This window comes from Anopheles cruzii, chromosome X (assembly GCF_943734635.1).
Source record: "Anopheles cruzii chromosome X, idAnoCruzAS_RS32_06, whole genome shotgun sequence".
Classification (NCBI taxonomy): Eukaryota; Metazoa; Arthropoda; class Insecta; order Diptera; family Culicidae; genus Anopheles; species Anopheles cruzii.
The window spans coordinates 9,567,072-9,589,482 of NC_069143.1; the positions used below are offsets into that span (position 1 = coordinate 9,567,072).

Below are 22,411 nucleotides of genomic sequence, written 5' to 3' on the forward strand. Positions count from 1 at the left end.
GGAAGTTCGCAGCACTCCAGAACCGCAGAACGGGCCGGGCTTTGTTGTCGCCGCCCGCCCCCGGGGCCGTGAAAACCGGTGCGTACCTTCAGATCTCGTGCAACAAAACAGAACTCGAACTCGGGGCTTGAAACCTCGGAAGGTTAGAGACGATCTTGGCATCCATTATCCACGATGTCGCGACCGCGAGGAAGTCGGGCGAGGTAATCGGATTTAGGCAACGCGCCCCCGGGCAGAGAGGACGATGGACATTAATCCAGCAGCAGTTCACAATTGCACAGGCACAACGTCGGAGATGTGTGCGTCAGAGATCGTCCAAAGTACGGCGCAAACGGCCAGCCGTTGAAGGGGTTTGTGCCACCGAAAAGAAACCTAGGCAATCCATCAACATTTCCGTTACAGGAACGGGTCGCCGAGATGCTTGATAAGCGCGGAACAGAGAGCGGCTAAGGCAAAACACCCTAACACGCCGAGAAACGGTCATGTCCACGATATTACACAAGCGTCACCCTTCTGAGAGGCTGACCATCTCTCCGTTCGATTAGCCAATACTTCAGCAGCAACGCTTCAGCTTCACCAGCGAGAAACAACTACGCTTTGGGAGAGCTGTTTAAAGGTCGAACACACACACACACACGGGTTAAAGGAGAAAGTTCGATTTTAAAAGGACAACCCAACGGTAATCGAATACACGGGCTGAAAAGTTCCCACACTAGCTCCACCCGGCTTCAGCCTGAAACTCCCGGCTCCACCAGAAACAACAATAAAACGTTAGTTTTTTCTGACTTTAAACTGACTGGCCCCTGGGGACATCAGTAATGAAGAACGCAGTAGTCCACATGAGGCGCTAACACCAGAAATCATTTAAAAAATCCACAAATCAAATTTTGAAACCAAATCAAGAAAACCGAAAGAAAACCAAGAACGCGTTGATGATTCCAGAGCAGGGTTTGGCCAGATTTAAACGTAACAAACTGGAATTTTTGCGTCGAAATGTGACAATGGACGGAACATGGGTCCAACACTTCACTCCGGAATCAAAACGATCGTCATCTGAGTGTGGAGAGCAACTGGTGAACCTCGTTCGCCCGAAAGCACAGCAACCGGCTGGACCGCTATAGGCGTTATTGAAGCGTTTGAAGGTAGAAATTGCAAAGAAATGACCTCATATGTCGAAAAAACATTTTGCTTCATCAAGACTACGCACCAAGTCAAGTCACAAGTCAATCAGGAACAGGAATTGACCTTCAAATTGCTTCCACATCGACTCTGCTCCCAGCCGGGTCTACTGGCTGACCTAAAATTTCTCACCGGTAAGAAATTTCGCTCGAATGAGGAGGTTCGATCGCTGAAACTGAGGCCTACTTTGTGGCAAATCGAAAAACCGTTCTACAAAAGTGATATTGAAATGGGGCGATGATTGTGTGGCTCTTGACGGAGACTACGTTGAGGAATAAATCCAATTTAAAAACAAGGGCATTTTCTTTCTTCAGAGCCCGGGACTTTTCGGCCCATGTGTTAGAACACACCCGCACACTCCGACTCGCTTGGCGAACTTGGGTGGTGCCGACTCGTGGGCCAGCCGTCCCAGATATCCCCATCCCAGCCGCTTTAGCTGCGCGAGCGTAGCGTGCCGAGCCGAGGTACGTCCGCAACACGCATATCCCCCGTTTTCGCACTCTCTCACGGGCCACCAGGGCACTTCAAATTAATTCAATAAAATCGTACATTTATTGTGCGCGTACGTAATAACGGAACAAACACACACACACACACACAGAGACACACGGTTGCGAGCAGAGCCCTTTTTACTACTCCGGAACCGGTGACGAAGTGTCGCAAATTGATTCATCCCAAGGCCCCGGAAGCCTAGGACGGCCGTTTCCTTGTAGAGGCGTACAGCTGCACAGCAGAGCAGCGCGAGATCGACGCGGGGACTCCTTCGGCGGCGCCCGGCGACACCGGCGGGGCGTCAACTTTTTTAATCAACAAAATCAAATTTCTATAAAAACACAGCCCCTGCCGGGAGCGCCCGTTCCATAGCGCGGTCCCACATGCGGTGGTCCTGGGAGTTAGATATTCTGTTACCAGCACCGAGTCCCGAATGGCGTCGGATCCCGCTGATCCACTGGGCGTTGAGTTCTCCTTGGTCGGGGTTCTGGGTGACGACAGGCGGTGGCAGCAGCAGCAGTCTACCTGTGTGTGTCTATAATTACGTACCCGGCGTGTGTGCAATCGAATTCCCGGCGGCGACGGCGACCTGCAGAGCTCCACGGTGTGCCCTTCTGGCTGGCTGGTGAACCCAAAATATTTTGCACAAATCGCTCCGGTCCAGGGGTGTGGCACAGCGCCAGTGGCCGTTATTAGTTCCGGCCCAGCCCGGCCCGGCTAAGGGTAGACGGTTCCGGACGCGCGACCTGAACCGGCCGGGCTCTAGCCTCTCTCTCTCTCGGGATCAGCGGCCCTGCGGCCAATCAGTGTGTCCTCCTTCTGGGAGCCTTCCTTCGCTGGGCAGCACCCAGAAGTAGCCCGAAGTAGTTGCAAGTAGCCCGCTCGCCGCGGTTGTCGGTGGGCTACTCCCGTCGCAGCGGGCAGGCAGGAGAACAGATAATTGACCTCCTGGACGTGGGATTCCTCCTGGATGCTGACCACCGGTGTCAGCCGCCCGGACCCAGTGTGACGTTAGGCGTTTTTTTTTTATTGCATTACCGGTGTGCCATTACATTCGCCAGCCCAGACACGGACTTTAGCGGCTCGCATGTGCCCATTAATAATTCCACCCAATATCCCGGCCCGGACGAGCAATGCTCTCGATTGCTGGACCGCGTAGGGCAGCCACAGCCTATATGCTGTGTGTGTGTGTGTATGTAGTTGGTTGGCCGCAATGGTTGGTCTGGTCTGGTAGTGGTGGTGGTGGCGTTGGTCAAGTTGGCTACAGCGCCCCCCCGGAATTGCGAGCGCGCTCAAGTGGTCCAGTTTGTGGTTACGATTACGGTTATCACTGTTTGATTGTTTTGTTTGATTTTTGCGTTGTTTCGTTCTGATGACGTTTGCGTTGCCTTGCGCCTTGCGTATCTTGAGCCCTCCAACGACCGCTCGAAATGACGGACCTCGAAGCTCGAAGATGCGATTCGTTCCAAAAGGCCATCGCTGGCCATCAGAGACAATCGGATCGAGTTGAAATGAGCTAAGGTAAGAGGTAAATGATCCCTGGGCCCTGGGTCTAATAATCCAGAGGGTCTTTATCCACGAAAGGGTAGCGGCATCCTTCGGTACCATCTAGACGGGGCGAAAGAGCCATTAGAACCCGAGTCGTCGAGTCCGAGTCACACAAATTATGTCGATCGATCACCGCCGAACCGCCGAGTCAAAGAACGCGCGCGCGCGCGCTCTCGAAAGTGTCCAGAAGCCTTTCACGCGAAGACGTTGCTCGCTGACGTAGGCCACGCCGTAAGCCGGAAAATTGATGCTCGGCCATAACTCATGCCGGAAGATGATTTACGCTTACGACGGAGGCCGCTGCTGCTCAATGGTAGCCGCAAAAGCACGCTCATGGATGGTCACGCTCCGCTCAATTAAAGACCGTTGCCCGCCTACGCCGGCACACCAGATTTGGAGATGGAGAGCAGAGCCGGTTGTGGCGGCGATGCCTTTGGATGGCCAATTCGTAAGCAAATGCCGAGCACCAACTGCGTGCGTCTTCTGGCTCATTCTCGTGACACGGCCGCCGTGTGGGGAATAAATTGAGCGTTCATTCGGACCTCTAGCGCATTAATCTAATTTAGCTTACCTCAAGGAAAACAACAATCGACAGCGACAACAGCCGTAGCCGTATAGTGCCGTAGAAAGCGCATCGCGATCCCGGGATCCCGGGAGATCCCGAAACCGGGGTGTCCGCTCCCGGATGTCACAACTCTCCTCCGGGCTGCTGCTGCTTTGTGTACCCTTAGAGGCCCCGTTCAGGACCCTTTTGACCGTCTCCTCGTCGGCCGAGTTGGTGCTGTCCGGATTGCGATACGGATACCCGACGGCCATAAACGGGCTTATCCGTTCTGCTTTCTGCCGCCGCCGCCGTCGTCGTCGTCGTTGTTTGATGTCTACGTCTTCATTTGCTGGAGTCGAGTGGAACCCCGGAGGATACCGACCAGCTCTGCAGTCGGTCGGGTCTCGCGTCGTCGTCCCAAAACCCGGCCCAGCACACCCGTGTTGTTATTTATTTATTACATTATATCGGGCCTCTCTCCGTGACCTTCTCGCCCTCCCTGTCTGTCTCTCTCTCACGCTGGGCACGGTATCGGCCTGCTGCTGTCATCGGTGGGTGCGTTTGTCACCTAGTCAGCCTATTGAAGATGGCCGTATTTGCGCCTAATAAATATTTCTTACAATTTTATTTCTCGCTCTCTCTCTCTCTCCCTCTGACTCTATGAAGCACACCCAGGACCAGGGGCGATCGCATCAAAAAGGTAAATGGCGGCAGGAGTGAAGTGCGTGTGTTGCTGTTGGAGTGAAGTTTTGTTTGTTGTCCGGAACGTCATTCGGGTGCGGAGCGTGATTTGTCCATTCTTCGATTTGTTTTCATCACTTCAACGCTGATAGAAACAGGAAGAGAGAGAGAGAGAGTGAGACGTCAGTTGGAGGGACGCTTTGTTTTGATTGTTGCCCACGAACGCCTCGATCACCCGCTGTGCTCACCCCTGGGCCACTGGGCCAACAGGACCCGGAGTGCCCGAGAGGGCCAGCAGGGGGGCCTACCGTGAAGCACGGGCGAAGAACAGATTAACTCCCGTCCCGAGGTAAAAGAAGGTCGCCCGTCGCCCGTCGCCCCGTCGGACGGACACGGACCCTGCTCTGCGCGCCCGGCCGACCGATGACACGCCAACCGAGGCGGCGATTCTCGAAAGCGGCAAGATACCTATACGATCGAATAGTACGAAACGCAAGCAACACAAGCGGAGGCAATACATTAATCCTGTTGACAGTATGCATTACATACCTATTGATGGCAGATTACAATTCAGCAGAAGTGCCCCGTCAACCTTAGGCTGTGCACCCGGGCACCCGGGGCTTGGATCCAATAGTGGAGTAAAAGAAATCACGCGACAACAAAACTGAACCCAAAATAAAAAAAATAAATAACCGTCAACAGCAACAAGCGCAAACAAACAAACATGGCCGCCGTGGCCGGCAAACGCGCGAATGACACCGGCGGGCGGCGGTGCAATCAACGCATCGGTCTCGATTTCTTTTCGGCCAGAGATGTCGCGTGGACCCGTACAGCGCGTGCCGTACAGCCATATCGCCATTTGCTAGTAGAACTGGAGAGTTGAACTTAGGGTGACGTTACGATTTCGGGCAAAATGGAACTCGTTTCGATCTGTGGAAGGTTCTGCAATCGCAATCGCGTTTCGCAAGGACGACGAACGTCTGCTTGTCTCGTCATTACTTGGAACCGTCGTTGCTTCGAACGAACCGCAAGTTCGCGATAAAAATGGTTTTACAAACCGAACACTGGAAAAAATCCTTTGAAGCACACCTGAGAACCGAATGTACAAATTGTATTAACTGTATTGCACAAAAACAATTGATGCACACTTCTGCAGTAGTGTACATACGAGGTTTGTTCAAAAAGTATCGCGACTTTTCAATTTCCGCGGGCTACGTATATCCGATTTCCGATGCTTTTGTGGCGTTGGATTGCTACACATGTCAGTGACTTTTTGGTGAAAAGTTGAAAATTTTTGAAAAATCAGTCAATTTTTGACAATTTTTTTAGTGTGCACGTGTCTTGGCCCATCGTCGATTTTTGTCTCTTCCAAAAAATGGATGGCAAAGAACCTTTATCAAATTTTGTATGAAAAACGAAATTAAGTACTCGGACGCAATCAAAATGTCGATTGTGGCTTATGGTGAAGCTTTTAAGACCAAAAGCATTGCTTATCGGTGTTTCAAATTTTTCTCAGTAGGCCGAGAAGATGTGAACGTCGAAAAGCCTACTTTGATCGATTGCGAACAGTTTTGCTTGCAGTTTTCTTCGATTGCAGGGTCGTGTTTCATCACGAGTTATTGCCAAAGGGTAGAACGGTCAATAAGGAATATTACCTAAAAATTATGTGCAATTTGCGCGAAGCAATCCACCACAAACGTCTGGATTTGTGGAAAAACAAAAATTGGCTTTTGCGACACTGCTAACACATCGTTGTTTCTGCGTGAATTTTTGGCCAAAACAACTCTCTAGTGATGCCAAAGCCACTTTATTCCCCAGATCTGGCTCCCTGTGACTTTTTCTGTTTTTTTCTGTTTCCAAAACTTAAATTACCGCTTCGTGATCAATTTGAGTTTTGGCGTACACAAAAATCGACGATGAGTCAAAACACGCCCAAGCAAAACAGCTGTCCAAAATTGACTGATTACTCAAAATGGCCGAAATTTCTACCATAAGTCACTGACAAGTGTAGCAACCTAACGCCACAAAAACTTTGAAAATCGGATATACGTAGTCCACGGAAATTGAAAAGTCGCGATACTTTTTGAACAAACCTCGTACTTCTTGTGAAAGTTTCCACAACGCACTGCAATTTTCACCGAACCACCATCACCGGAATTCTCGCGTACGATTTCGTCTCACAGCAAACTGTCATTAATGTCATGTCTAGGATGTTGCAAAAATATTACAATTTGGACGCTAACTGTCGTAAATAGGCAATCAACAAATGAAACCGATCTTCGTTACCTGTGATTAGCATCACGACTCAGAAGTTTCTTGTGTTACTTCACATCTGTAACAATCCATACCGGTTTCTTGGTTTGAACCTTAGAAATTATTTGTACGAACTGCTAGTTCTTGTTTTCGACATTTGTCAATTGAAAATTGGAGACTTTGGAGAAATTTGAGAGGTTCGAGAGGTTTGAGAAAAAGGCGGAAACAGTTATGGACGGCTCTCAAAACCTTTTGTCCCTCTGCTGGGAACAGACTAAAATATGTAGTCAATGACCAAATTGACGCGTGTTGAAAGAAGAAATAATGAAATACCACCGACGCTTGCGGTCGACTAGAATATCATTATTTTTTGTGGCAGAAGAATGTAGAATCAATGTTGGTGCAGAAAGATCCGACGAAGTTTCGTTCACTTAGCGTGAAATTCGTACGAAAGTTTGCCAATCTGTACGCCACGAAAGGTTGTTTCGATTTCGGTTTGACTGTTTTCGATATTATGAAAGGTCGATTTGCGCACCACGCCTCTTGACAAAAGCTTGTTAGCTTTGGTTTGGGTATATCCTTTTTGATCAAGAAATTAAAAAAATGGCCCGCATGAGTTCTCCGTGCCACATAGCCAATGTCACAGCCAACAGTAGTAGAACGATCTAAAATTGACAACAAAAAAACACGTATACTGAAACTGGACGATATTGTGACGATTTACTAATCTTATTTCACTTAAAGACGGCTACTTAAGGTAATGCTCTTTTTTCTGTTACGCTCGTCGCTGCCAGCGCTACATCGCGATACGCGTGCCGAGAAGTGAATTGAAGTGAGTCAGCCGGGAAGCGGAACCGGTTGTCATTGGCGTTGTCACCTTTGTTCATTTATTGTCGCCTTAGCACCCACTTTTCCGACGAGTGGACTCCTTCCCCGTGTGCGTGCCAGCCGTAGGCGTTAGACGGCGGGAAAACTTCTTACAACGGCCCGGCATGAGGCTCGACGTCTCCAACCCATCCTCCTCAGCGACTCCTGCAAGAAGGTGCGACAGCCGGCTGCGGAGAAAATAGGGGCTGCGTTGCACGAACACAGTGCCTATAGTAGCAGTGACAAAGGGGGACGGCATCCAAACGCATCGCTGGAGCGTGCTTTACGTGAAGTCATTGGCTGACGTAGCACGGGTCGACAAGCGCTTAAACCCTCCTAAATACCTGCCACGTAGCCGTAGTGGCGCGTAGCCGCCGTTACCGAGCATTGTGGGCAAACAAATGTTTCGTTTCGCTATTCGGAGCTCGTAATGGTTCAGATCTTTTCGCTTCCGTCTCCACGAGGCGGCACAAACGTGGGGTACGGGTTCCCCAACACTAAAGCACTAATTTGGCAAATAGCGGCAACCGGCCAAAATGTTCAGAGCCGCCGCCGCCGAATAATCCGCCGCTTCGACACCGTGGAACCGTTACCGATGCAGCTAGACCAGCCGACCGGAGGATGCTTTGTTCATACGCCAACAAATAGTAGGAAGCCAAACTGTACTTCATGTACTACCAACGGTTAGAAAAAAATCAAAATTACAATATTAAAAATATCCTTGAAATGAGATCAATTTTAGTATTAGTATTTGAACGGGTCAAAAGAGGCCATATCCGTGTTGGCCATCGCATTGGCGCAAGGTACAACCGTTATAAGTATGTGGATTAAACGTAGAAAATGATTGCTTCTCCCACGGTCAATTTGTGTGTGGCCACTTCACACATTTGAAAACCATAAAATTTGTTTTTGTGTGCACCTGGAGATAAAACTAAAAGCCTGGTATGATTGTCCCAATAAACTTTTATGTTCAATGGAACCAACAGAAAACACCCCATTCTATATCTATATATATAAAAATGGTTGTTTGTCTGTCTGTCTGTCTGTACCGCATTTTCTCCAAAACTACTGAACCAATCCGCGTGAAATTTTGCACAGCGTAGTTTTGTGACCCCGGATTGTGAATAAAAAAGTTTGACCCTCCCACGCCTCCGGGGAGGGGGGGCTCCCATACAAACGTAACATAAAAATCAGCATAATTCGGGTTGTTTTCGAGCAAATCGAACAAAATTCGGCAGATGGGAGTTTTGGGGAAGGGGAAATGTTGTGGTGAAGGTTTCAAACCCCTCCCTCCTTTACAAAGGGGGGCTCCCATACAAAATCTGGGTTAATGTTAGCAAAGTTCGGATAATTTTCAAGCAATTTGAGCCAAACTCAGGTTGTGCGAGTTTTGACATGTATCCAACGGGAAGCGAAAACGGAAGCTGATCGGATACGGCACCGGGAAGCCCGATCGTCTGAAAAGGAGGAGTAACGGGAAGTGAAAAGGATCGGATACGTCACCAAGAAGTCTCTGAAACGCCTCCCAATCGAGAAAGAAGGATGAAATGAGGCGCAGCGACGCGCGCCGGGAACTGCTAGTATGATATATTTTGATCATATGTATTATATGACGCAAATTTCACCAGATCTCTCAAAACGAAATTCAAATTTAAAATACCTTGGATCGTAATGGAATCTAAAGACTGTTTCTAGGACCCGAAAGTGTCGTCCGCTCATGATTGTGCTCGAGAGAAAAAGTTCGAGCCGACATCAAGTACTAAAAACTCTAATGGATCAAAATTAGTCCTCCTTTGTGTCGTGAAGGTACGATTGTGAAACACGAAAACAAAAGCGCGTTTAAAACAGTAAAAAATGAAAAACTCGGGAGAAGTTCAAACCAGGATATTTGGATTCTTCTCATGTTCATCGGGAAGCTGCAACTGCATTGTCTAGCACAGATATCGAAAACATCAAGATAAGTGTTCTTTATTTTCCGCTCTTCTCCCATTTCGAGCAACAAACCTAAGCCTATACCGGGGATTAAAAGTCTCAAGTTTGTGGGGTCCTCACTTTTTTCAGTTCTCCCTCTTCCGGCTGTGCTGTGGGCTTTGGGAGAAGTATGTGTACCTTCGAATGTGTGATCTGCTGTAATGATGTTCAAAACGGAATGAAAGCAAGTCATGTCCCCACCAAAGCTTTCCTCTTGTTTGTAGTTGCTGAAGTGTTTTTGTTTTTGATCAATTGTGTTGAAAATAACTAACCTTTTGTCACTCTTAGCACAATAACTAGCAAACTTATGATTACAATGCAAGGATCGGCCAGGAGCTAAACATTAACCATGAGACAGTTTTAAGCCATTTGCGCAAAGGTGGATTCACAAAGAAGCTCGATGTTTGGGCGCCACCCTATTTACACCAAAAAACATGATAAATCGAATTTCCATCTGCGAAGTTTCGGCCAAACGGAACGAAATCGACCCATTTCTTAAACGGATGGGTTCTGGAGAAGCGATTGACACCCTTTTCTCGCTTTACAAAATTTCGCATTACAAAACAAACGGACAATTGGAAGCATCTTAAATACAGTTTTGAAGTACACGCAAAAATAGTGGATTACTTTATCCCCAGCCTTTTATAAATATTACCATATCTATTTGCCAGTAACATAGTTTGAAAGGCACATTCTTCCTTTTTCAAACTGTATGGACTGGATTATGAAAAACGCAAAAAAAGAAAAAACCCTCCTTACTGGACTGATCTACCACCGTGTGACTATTAATATAAGGATCATTTTATGACGACATTACAGCGATTCAACCGGCTCTAACACGCCCCTAAATCTAGTGACACACAATTGCGCTTACTTTTTAATGTTTCTTTCGATTTGCATGAAAGAGGCAGAACACATCTTCCAAACTATGTTACTAACTAATAGATATGGCTGAATTTATATTTAATATCATTATTTAGCGAACATACTTTGTATGTGTACCAAATACTTTTATATGTTGCAACAATTGCAAGCGCAACCCCATCGCAAGCATCGAGCTTTTCATGCCGAGCTTTTCTACTTGGAACATTTGTCAGTACATGAAAGCTTCGAGATGAAGTCTGCTCACGAACCGCGCCCTCTATGAGTCAAAACAAACAACGGTTAGAACTTTTTGAGTCGTTGTGCTTTAGGTTTGCGCATGCCACGCATTTGCATGCATTTGCCCGTGTTCCATTTCACATCGTTCCGATTTTGCGGTTTTCGTAATCGTACTCAGAAGTGAGCTTTGTCAGCTAGATTTGGTACCGTATGCAAACGTCCCCCGTTATTCACCCGTTATTCTTGTAACATGTTTTAACCCTTAAATTTCGGATTAAAGCAAACATTTTAATTTAAAGTAGACGTCCTGTTTCACACATTTATGAAAAGTCTACTTGGTTAGTACTGGACATCCCGCGTTCGAGGTTGCATGCAACGCCGAATTGCATACAATTTTCGTGATCGGATCATAGAAGCTGAAAGTGTTGGTTGGTTGTACTGTCAGTAGTGTTGGTGATGACAGAAGCATTTGTTTACATGTCGCAGCACTTCTCGGAATGGGTTAATGACATTGTAACGAACCTGTCCCAAGCCAGAAATGTTTCAACCTGCATTGGAGTGATCTTAGTATCTCCCACCCCAAAGCAAACCTCTGTCCCACCCCTAAGTGAACCTCTGTCCCACCCCCGTAAGCAACATTGTGGCTCGCAGGCAATTTGAGATGTTATTGGAGTCGGTTTATACATTCGTGTGCAGTACTTTCCGCTGCGTAATAGCGCAGAGTCGCGGTCGTTACACCCTGTAGACCCCTGTGATATTCAGAGTCTATAAATACACCGTGCCAGTGCGTGCTGTCACACGTTGTTTGCAGTCTGATCCGAAGGTCATAGGAAAAATGAAAAGAAAAGGTGCATTAAACGCGAGTGCGAAGGAATGTTCTGGTACCTTCCGAAAATAAAAGCCACCTACAGCCAGAACACAACATAAGAGAACATTAAACTGTGCTCTCCAAGGATCGTCTGTTGTTGCGCTTGTCACAATCACACGAATGCTGCTTTGTGCTGGGTCTGGAAGTTGTTTCGCTCAAACTGCAAGTATACGATCGTACGACCGTCTGTGCTTGCTGGTGGCTGTGGCGAAAGAGGGGTGCATTGTGTGTGGATCCAGTTGCATTGTACAAGAGGCTCCACCCTAGGGTATGGCATCGGTAACCCGTATGCTTCCTTCCAAAATATGTGAGTACTTCCAATGTTATTGTTTTTGTAACTTGCTTGCGATTCGCTGTGCTACTTAAAGGACAGCCCTATTTAGCAAGCAGCATACTGTAGTTCTTTGATGAATGTAATGTTGACGTCATGTCAGTCTTAATGGAGGCTTCACGAACTCAAAAATGCTAGACTTTTATCTCCGTCCTTCTGTTTGTCCTTGTTGATTTTTATTGTCCTTCTTCTGTATGGCCCAAAAAACAGAATACTCTACTAATAAGTATCTAATTTGAGTGTTCCAACCTCGTCGATGGCTTGCTAATGCGCGCTAGGCAGTTTGAGGTTATGGAAAGGGAAAATGGAAAAGGCACAAAAAAGTATTAAACAAGACACAAATCTAAGATAATTTGTACGAAGTGATAACCCTTTATGGTTCCGTAGCGAATAGTACTTTTTCGACGTAAAAATATATCAACACTTAAAGATAAGGACTGACAACGAGAGGACAGCTGAATGCTAGTCGTTTATGTTGTTTAGAGCATTGGTTTTACCGTTTTGCTAATATCGATTTAAACATTGTATCTTTAAACATCGTAGATGACATTGAAGCTCACAGCAGTAAAGTAACATGTTTGAACCTTGGAGAAACCGGACGCGTTTTGGTGACTGGTGGTCAGGATTGCAACATAAAGTTATGGGCTCTCAACAGCAATCAGTGCTTCATGGTAAGCAGTCAACCAACGCATATTGATAAGTTTTTGGATCAGCGAATTTTCTGTAACACGTTCTAATGAAGCATGTGCTCTCACTTAAATACGACGCTATTCTCAAACTTTACTTGCAGACGTTGCCTGGGCACAACTCGTCCATCGAGTGCGTCAGATTCGCCTACTCGGACGATTTTGTTTATTCGGCCGACGACACAGGTGTGATAAAGTTATGGAACCTGAATGTCGGCGAGGCGACCTCTCTTTTTGGTCATATGAAGAGCGTCCGTACATTGGATGTACACCCACTGAACGACAACTACGCCGTGTCCGGTAGCAACGATACTTCCATCCGGTTGTGGGACGTTCGGCAGAAGGTATGCGTCAAGCGTTATAGGGGCCATATGTCTCACGTGAATTCTGTTAAAATATCGCCCGATGGTCTCTGGATAGCTTCGGCGGGTAACGAAGGTATGTTGGAGAATTGAAAGGTGCTGGAGAGAGGGGCTTTTTTTGTTGTAACACCTTTACTTTCTCTTGCCGTCCACCAGGAAGTGTCATCATCTGGGACATTCGGATGAGCAAGTTGTTCATGGAATTCACCGAGCGGCAAACACCGGCCACCTACGTTCAGTATCATCCCTCGGATTTGCTAATGGCCGCTGGTCGCCAGGACGGCACGGTTGATCTGTACGATCTCGAAAAGCGCCAATTGCTTTCGCGATCTGTGCCACCTGCGCAAGCTGAGCGATCAGCACAAGGACTCCCGGTACGCTGTGTTTTGTTTGACGAGAGTGGCAAATGTTTGTTTGTTGGGACGGCGGCGGCCATCACTGTGCTCGGCTGGGAGCCTGATCAAGAGTTCGATCGCATCGAGTCGTATTGGTGCACGCTGGGCGACATGCACCTTGCTGGCTCAGAACTCATCTTCGGAACGTTCGAAAAAGGTTCAGTGACGGTGCATGCTGTACCATTTACGGGACTGCGAGCATTCAACGCCTCATCGTTTGGTCAACCGTTCAACCACAACGAAACGTCGCGCAAAAGCTTCAATCGTGGCAGTGGCAAACTGCGGCTATCAATCGGTGATCGTGGAGTTGCTGGTGGCGGAAGTAGTAAGATGTCGACGGTGGCAGAGGCGTCGGTATCAGCAGCCTCCGGGCTCGACGACTTCAGCGGAGCAAACGGGGGTATGTCACCCAATTTGAGCATCGAAATGATTGACGAGGAAGACATGAATGCGCTAATTTCCACTAACAAGACATCCTCACAATCGGTGGAGAGCGCGATGTTCGTCTTTGATACGATCCGAGATCAGCGGGTGGTTCACAGCCCTGTACCTAATGCCCAAGATGTACCGCCCAGTAGCACATCAACCGCTACGCTGCTGGAATCTGGTTTAACATCGTCTAATCACAGCAACAATGGTAGTATGTCGTTCACCTCACCGCCGCTGATCAATAGCCACCATCATGTACAGGAAGAGATGGACAGATATAATCTAAAACCTAGCAGCATCGTCGGAGTCGATGCCGGATATTCTAGTGATCTACACTATTTCCCTCTTAAGAGTAGCGCCTTGCCAGAGCCGGAAGAAGATTATCCTGTCAATAATGCACAACCACCGGATTATGCTCCGAAGGTAACTGGTGGAAACGCTCAAGATGGGATGGCGTCTTCGAGCGAAGCATATGCGATCGGGGGTGGTGCACTTGGATCGAGAAGTGGTTCTAGGCAGCATGACAGTACGACCGGCCATTTCGCGGGACTGCGCAATTCCGCCACTGACCAGCGTCGGTTAGCAGGTGTTCAATCATCTCACCACCGGTCATCGAGTAATCTAGTCCACCGCATTGCCACCTCTAAAAGCACGTTGGAGCTTAACAAGTTAACCGGAGACGAACCTGTCACATTTAGGAAACCGATCAGTAGGGGCAGTTCACCGATTCGTAACAACCAAGAGCTTCCGATTGGGTCGCACTTTTCCGGCAACCCGTTGTACCAACATCAGCAGGGCAAGCTGCTACGCAGTGAAAGTAACGCACAGATTGGCAGAGACCGAAAGCATTGCTACGGTGGTCCCGACCGGCACCAGCGCTCGTATGGTAACACCGGTGGGCACAACAGTAACATCAAGGTGGAGATAGTCACAAAGCCAGTGGTACGTTCCAAAACGTCACTCGACATGCGTCACCATGGGCGTAGTACTACCTCCATCTACGGTCAGCGACAGTCGAGCTTGATACACTCAAACTCTAGCAGCAGTATGGCCACAGTCGCAGCGGCGACTGCTGACAGTTTGATAGGGGCGTACGGAAATATCAATGGGCCTCTTTACGAGTATGGAAATGAAAGCGGCGGACGGTTAATGGTGCTGGGCTATGGAAGCACCGAAAACGGTACGTCCCCGGACGAGAATGCAATTCACATGATGCGCAACGAGCATATCGCCATCATGCAGACGCTTTGCAATCGAACTGCGCTGTTAGGAGCTATTCGCAATTACACGAAGACGGGAAACGTAACCAATGCGCTAAAAGTTGCTGTGCGCATGGACGAACAGCAAATTCTGGTTGATGTGTTGGGTGCAATATTGGAAAAGACGTAAGATACTCGTTGCTGATGTGAAGGTGATTCGCGTATGGAACTCTTTTTTATGTGTATATGTTTTTGTTTGTTTTCAGTACGCAATGGTCGCTCGACATGTGTGTGTTACTGTTGCCTAAAGTATATGATCTGTTGCAAAGTGAACATAAATTGTAAGTATTTTTTAAATGAGGATTTTTAAGAACGGTTCATTGCAAGCGATTGCATGATGTAACTGTATGTATCTAAAACCGTTCATAGCGGGATGTCGATAGGAGCAGTGGCTGGTGAGCTAGGGAGGTCTCACAACACCGCCCGTAAAACACAACAGAGATCAACATTGTCTCTGGTGTAGTCCAAGTTTTAGTTTCTTCGGTTCAGAGTTCGAAATAAAATTAAAAACAGTTGAAAATTAAACACGGATGATTAGAAAAAAAAACAAATCGATGTATAACTTTTTGGTGCTATTTTTTCTTGTCTCATATAGCTACTGTACCAGAGCGTGCGATACACTGCGCGTAATCCTTTCCACCTTTCTCCCGGTGATACGTGAAAATACTGATTCGTGGGCCGCATGTACACTCGGAGTCGACGTTAGTCGCGAGGAGCGTCAAAACAAATGTTTGGAGTGCAAGAGCTGGCTGCTAAAGATACGCTGCCTACCAGAGAACGCAGTGATGGGAAACAATCTGCAGCAGCTCCAAAATATGATCGTGGATATCTGAGGGAGACGTGCGGTATAACGGTTGGTGCATCTTAGATCTTAAATATATAATGCTTAATAATTATAACCTGCAGCTGCTGCAAAACAAGATCTTGGATATCTTATGCTGGCGTGCGATATAACGTTTGGTACGTCCTACATACATAGTGCTCATTATCCTTCAATTGAGGTCGAAAGAAATATCTAGTTGAAGGTCATCATCATATTAAAAGCAGATTTAGAGACGAGAAACATACCTTGACAGCATTAAGCTCGTCATGCAGTGGTTGCAATTCGCAATTACAGTAGTCAAACTGAGCATTTGACTATAAGCAAGCTGTGTTCAAAGTGGGTGCCGCGTTTGCTCAAGAAAGTGTTGAGCAGTGTTTTGGTCATGTTTGAACGTAAAACATGAAATTTTTGCACCAATATGTGATAATGAAATGTGGATGTGTGAATATTACGGATGGAACATGTATCCATCACTTCATCACACTTCGAAATCAAAATGATCGTTAACTGATTGGAGAGCAACTGGTGAACCTCGCCCAAAGCATTCGAAAGCACAATCATTGTCTGGAAAGGTTGACCTCGATATTCTGTGATGTGCGTGGTGTAATAATCATCGACAATCTTGGGAATGGGAAATACCATCAACAGTGGATATTATAATATATTATATTGTATTATATATACTTTCGTGGGGCCGGGACTTTTCAGCCCGTGTGTTATACCAAGCTGTTCAATAAGTTTTGCGGTTCGATTAGAAAAACGCAATGTTATGGTTTGTGTTTTTGTTCCATTGTTCCATTGTTAGCGAATGCGGAACCCATTGTGCACACAGCTGTCTGAAACCCAACACTTCAGTCCAAATATTGCCTACACCGGCCAATGAGATGCCTAAGGCTTCTACTAAATCTCTTTCACTTTCATTTCAGATTGAAATGAACTTTCCCATACGTTCGTATGAAGAGTGTACGAACATAACAAAATTAATTTAAACTAGTAGCAGCAGCGGGCTACTGAATCGCAAAACTGATTGAACAATCCAATATATAAGTCGTCCAAAGTTCGTTTTTGGAAATAACAGCAAACGTGCATTACATCCAATGGTTATTATTTGATAGAAGAACATGAAACATGAAAACAATACATTGAACATACAAGTTTATTAGAAAAATCCTACCATTGACTTCAATGGCATTTATTAAAGTGCTGCTGGGTATACACTGTTTTTAGTTTGTTCTCCACGTCACTGTTGGTGCATATTTGCATATCATGACGACGATACAGTATCTGGCGAAACATAATTTATCATCTGAACATTTGAATAGTATGTGAAAATAATTGTACATATTCGTTAGGAACTGTTCTTTTAAGATGTTGAGTGTTAGTTTAAGGTTTTAAAAGCAAAATAAAGACTAATAAATGTAATTTTTATTTAATCTCGTGTAAAGTGTTGGCTCGTTCGTATATCATCCATCTCGCTGCACCAATCAATCGATTTCTATGCGAAACACGTTAGTTCGAACTCTAACAGTACATCAACTCGAGTGCAAAACATTAAGTTGGTGCCTAATACGGTTCTAATCGTTCTAATAATAATAGCAAATAACAATAATAATTAGGGTAGATTTAGTTATTTATGTGTTATATTAACCTGATTTTTATATGTTTCGATATTCAAATGCAGAATTAACAAAGAGAATTGAGAATCGAGAGATTAAATTCATAACACATTATTTTATATATACTTTTGTTTTTATGTTGCCTCACGTCGATAAACCAGTTGGCAACGCTCGTCGTGGTCCAGGTGTTTGACTCGGGGCCAACAACCCCGCCCGTATAAAACACAACGTTCCAGGGAGCAATAGAGATTAACTTTATCTCTGTCGCGGCCCAAGATCGCTCGGTGGTTGCAGCCGGATAAAAAAAAAGTTTCCCAGCTTGTAAGATGGCAATAGCTCGAAGTGTTGTAAGCTAACTGACGAAAAAAGTAAAATGTTAATAAATATGAATGGTAAAGTAACAGTGATAATTAAAAAAACAGTTGACAACAGCGAAGGATGGCTGCTTTGCTATTCACGCAAAAGTCGGTCGGTCTAATTAGCCAAAAAAGGTATACATAATACTAAAAGGTAAAAAAAGGTTGTGTCCGTCGTGAATTGAGCGACTAGTTCGTAGTTATGACAATATTCAAACGCAACAAGCCATTTGCAAGCAGCAGTGTTTCATAATTTACGATTCTACCCTTTACAGCTTATACGCAAGAATGTATCCATTTATGTTTCCAACATTTCTTCCATCTCGTACAGTGACAGATATTTTCACAGAGCAGAGCGAGTATAACATTTGACGACAAACTACACACAGTGGTCGGCGTCACGTGGCAAATGAAGCACAACGGGCAACATTTGGAGCAAGGGGCGCGATTGCGATCATGGACCAAGTACTCACCATTGATGGGGCGGGCACCTCAGGCAAATTGATTAAGAACAATTGAAATTGTATTTTGCGGTATTGTTGGCAACTTCGGGTGGATCATGCTACCATAAGCGCTGCAATTTGCGAAGCCGATTATACCGGGGTTCTGGTTTTGTGCCGCTGCCGGCTGTCACAGGACTGAATGGCAACACCTTTCTTAGGTTCGACCTATAGTCTCGGCGACATGCTCGGTATAAAAGAACACGCTGAACCATATACCCTCTCATTACGCCAGCTGGTGGTGGATCATACCGTTGCTTCTGTGCTTTGTGGAAACCCTGTGCTTTGGAAACTCTCAACAGGATTTCTTCTATCAAACGCTTCCGGTTCGACCATACGCACAGATCTTGTCTGTGATAAAAAGAAAAACGCTCATCGAGCTACCCGGTATCCTCATCAACCGAGCCGTTTACGTTGTGCTCACTAGTGCTAGACGCGCTGTGGTGTTTCGTTTTGGTTTGTGTCGATTGTGGTCATTGTGAACTGTTCTGGTAAAATGTCGTACATCGGCAACGCGTCGGATGTGGAACAGGAGAAAAACCTTTCGGAATACCGGCGCCAGCGAAGTTCGAGCAATCTTATTGCCACTGGCGCAAAGCAGTCGGTCGGTAGCCCCAAAATGACCGATGTCCTTTGGAACGATAAGCGTGCAGCGCGAGCCATCAACGCCAGCGACGACGATGACTCGGAGGTGTCGGACAGTGAGAATTTTCTCGCCAAGGGCGCGTTCCTGTTAACTCCCTCGCACGAACTGTCGATGGACCGGGCCGCGTTGATCTGCGAAAAAATGAACTTCAAGGGATGCTTCAGCCTGACCAAAACCGCTACCGGCATCCTGTTCAAGTTTTCCAGCCCCGAAGACTACCAGGCAGTGTTCAAGAAGGGCTTTCATAAGGTTACCGGTGCGCGGTTTTACAAAAAGATCGCCATACCCTGTCGGCCGCAGAAAACGTTCATGCTGTACGTATTCGACGTGCCAGAGGACTTGCCAGAGGAAGACATTAGGCACTCACTGTACCGTTTCAATTCTGTGGTTGAGGTTGTACGGCTGGTAGTGCACTATCAAAAACCGTCGATTCAGCAGGATCCCAGCCAGCCACTACACGCTGGTGGTAAGCGACCACGAACATGCACTCGACTGATGTACTATGTTTCTCCCTGCCTCTCTTTCTGTCCCTCTATCTTTCTCTCGCCCTCTCTCTCTCTCTCCCGCTTTCTCATCTTCATTTTTCGCCTGTGTTTCCACGTTTTTCTTTCGGTCTGCATGAGGGCACATGACGTGTTCGTTACTCTCGCGACTCCCGACGTTCGCATATGGTCCCTGTTCGCATTACTTGTTTCCTTGCACGTTTTTGATTGGCATACCATTTGAAATTGTCCAACAGCAGCTGGAACACAACCAAAGCCGCAAGTGCCGAAGCTTTCGACTGCCAAACCGATAGACGAGCAGGACGTGGCGCTGCAAAAAGAGTCTCCGCCGCCGCCCATACGTATCACGCTCGCTTCGCTAGATGAGTACAATCACCTACTACAGAACGGGCTCGACTTTTACGGGGCTACTTTTTTTCCCACCGAAGCCCAGCTGCCGCCCCATGCAGCCAAAATAGCAACCAAACGAGGAGCGTAAGTAACTAATAAAATCAAAACGTTGTAACTATGTGTTACCCGGCTTTGGTAGAGCTCTAGCTTCTTTAGCAACTATCTTCTTCTTCTCGTTACATTTTGCTCACGTTATTCTCTCTTTTGCTATGTTTTCATCTTCCCCCTCCAAAATTAGGCGCATGATTGATGGCAGCATTCCTGGACGGGTCCGCGAATTGCTGCCCGTGTTTGACGCGGCCGGATTCAGCAAAATTCCTCCCCCGGCATCGAAAACAATCAAACCGCGCCCATAAAACCTATAAAAGGTCCTTTCAATTTATTCGCCGCATGCAATCTTCGCGAAACCCTCCACCAAGCTTAACCGAAACGAAACCAAACCATCTAAGGTCACCCCCGATGCACGTACACCTCACTCGGCACGCAGCCATCCGATAAACATTCCAAGAACGATCATCCCTAACTGCACCCTAATTGTCAAGACGTGCCATACCGTCGAGTCGTACGGTCGACTGTTACGCATGATTTACGATGGTACAGCAACTAGGGGAAATCACGCGGAGAACAAAACCACACGTTACAGGTAACGATCGAAACGTTGCCAAATTAGTGGAACGTATCTGATAGCAATCAAGCGATCGATGGTAGCAACTCCGTGGTACTATAAAAGGGGTTGATCATTCTTCGACCATGTCATTTTCCTGTTTTGCTGGCTGGCTTCTTGTCTTTCATACATTTGTCGTGTCACTAAGCACATAGATAAGTATACGTCATTTGGGCTTGCCTCTTTCGGCAGGAGGCCACAAAATGTCTGCATACAGTTCCTCGTAAGAAGGTTTATGTTTAATGCTTTGCTTCGATGCAGCACGAGTAGGAAGTTAGTTGATTGGAACAAGTGTCTCTAGGCTCTGTTCATGCCTTCACTACTGATTACTTTCCATAGTTACATTTCTGGCCTTATTACAAGTGAATGCATGTGTAGCATTGTGTTAGAACAATATTTTCTTGATTTATTTATTGTTACTGGCAGTCTAGCATTTCCCTCACTAAGCCGAACCTATGCAGTATCTCCGCAAAAGTATGGATCGGTTGAGGATCCAGCTGTGCAAGATGATAACAACAAAATCAATCATTGTAACGTTTGCTCTATCAAGGCAATTTTCCTACAGATAATAAAATGGCAGCCGATTGACCAATGGAACAGAGGTTTGAAGCAATCTTCTATCAAACGCCTGAACTGATAATCCGAAGATAATCATAAATGATAGTCCGAATGTTTACATGTCATCGAAATGATTATAATCGACGAATCGGAAGCATAGCAAGCAATATAATTACTTATCCGGCCACAAACGCCGAGCGGTCTTTGCCTGCTTCAGGGAACTTTTCCACCGCTCGCGGTCGAGAGGTAGTTGGCCGTTAGATACTCCGAAATAGAGACCTCAGGGACCATCTACTATAAGCCCAACCAGATCCTGGCCTATGCTGAGGGTTTACATTCCGATTCCGGTTTTTGGAAAAATGCTTTGTGGATAGATAATTTTATAATCTTCTTCTCTTATAAATGAACTTCGAAAACCTTCTGTACTTCCTACATTCACCGCACAGACTGTTATTTTTTACCTTTACATTTTAAAAGATACCGAAAGTCGTCGATGCCGTAGAAAAGTCTGTATTCTATTGCTGCGACCAACGCAGTGTGGCGATTTTAAAAGTTGAATGATTTTGAAAGGCTACAAAGCCTCTCGTATTTTTGTGTCGACGACACATGGGCTGAAAAGTGGCAAGCCTTTTGAGTACATTTTCGATTCCTTGGTTTCCCATGTGCCATCAAAGACAAAGTTTTGTGAACAATAATTATCTTTTATTGTACTGATCCAAACAAAAGTTATTTGTTCTTTTTATGAATTTCCGAATGAAGTGGTAGTGCGAATGATGAGTGGAACGTTGTCTTAGATTTTACACACAAACGGCTCTCCACCGGTATGAATGCGAACGTGATCTTTGAATTTGTCTAACCGTGCAAACTTGGACGTACAATGCGGACACTGATGGTATTGGTCCTTGTTGTGGATTTTCTTATGTCGAACCAGATTGCTTAAATACCTGAATGCTTGGTCACATATTTCACACACATAAGGCTTGTTGAATAACTGTGCAAACTTAGACGGACAATACGGACACTGATGGTGTTGGTCCTTGTTATGAGTTTTCTTATGTTCTGTCAGATTGCTTGAACACCTGAATGTTTGATTACATATTTCACACGCATAAGGCTTTTCGCCGGTATGAGTGCGGATGTGAATCTTTAGATGGCATGGACGAATATATGTTGCGGAACAATGAGGGCAGTGGTGCTTCCCCTTATTGCGATGGCCTTTGCTATGGGCTTTCCGATTTCTGCCATTGTCAACTTGTTGACGACTCCGATGGTTATACGAGCGCAACCGATGTAGCGATTTGTTGTTACACGCATAAGGCATTACGTCGGTGTGTGTCCGGATGTGAATCTTTAGCTGGCTTGGACGAATATAAGTTGCGGAACAATGAG

General features: G+C 46.2%; 2 protein-coding genes across 5 annotated transcripts; both read left to right on the forward strand.

Moving 5' to 3' along the window:
• The first annotated feature begins 11,536 nt into the window (after positions 1 to 11,536).
• On the forward strand, positions 11,537 to 17,141 carry LOC128274549 (uncharacterized). Its single transcript, XM_053012782.1, has 6 exons — positions 11,537 to 11,811; positions 12,379 to 12,506; positions 12,626 to 12,959; positions 13,040 to 15,092; positions 15,173 to 15,247; positions 15,562 to 17,141. The coding sequence occupies exons 1-6, from the start codon at positions 11,775 to 11,777 to the stop codon at positions 15,797 to 15,799; spliced, it is 2,865 nt and encodes a 954-aa protein (XP_052868742.1). The 5' UTR covers positions 11,537 to 11,774; the 3' UTR covers positions 15,800 to 17,141.
• A 1,616-nt stretch (positions 17,142 to 18,757) lies between these two features.
• On the forward strand, positions 18,758 to 20,209 carry LOC128269028 (uncharacterized). 4 transcript variants are annotated; one of them, XM_053006367.1, is made up of 3 exons: positions 18,758 to 19,373; positions 19,647 to 19,884; positions 20,039 to 20,209. In XM_053006367.1, exons 1-3 carry the CDS (start codon positions 18,758 to 18,760, stop codon positions 20,154 to 20,156), a joined length of 972 nt encoding a protein of 323 aa, XP_052862327.1. In that variant the 3' UTR covers positions 20,157 to 20,209. The 4 variants fall into 4 exon arrangements, with proteins under 4 accessions (XP_052862327.1, XP_052862335.1, XP_052862344.1 ...); XM_053006375.1 differs by having other exon boundaries at positions 19,650 to 19,884; XM_053006384.1 differs by having other exon boundaries at positions 18,758 to 19,370.
• Positions 20,210 to 22,411: the final 2,202 nt, after the last annotated feature.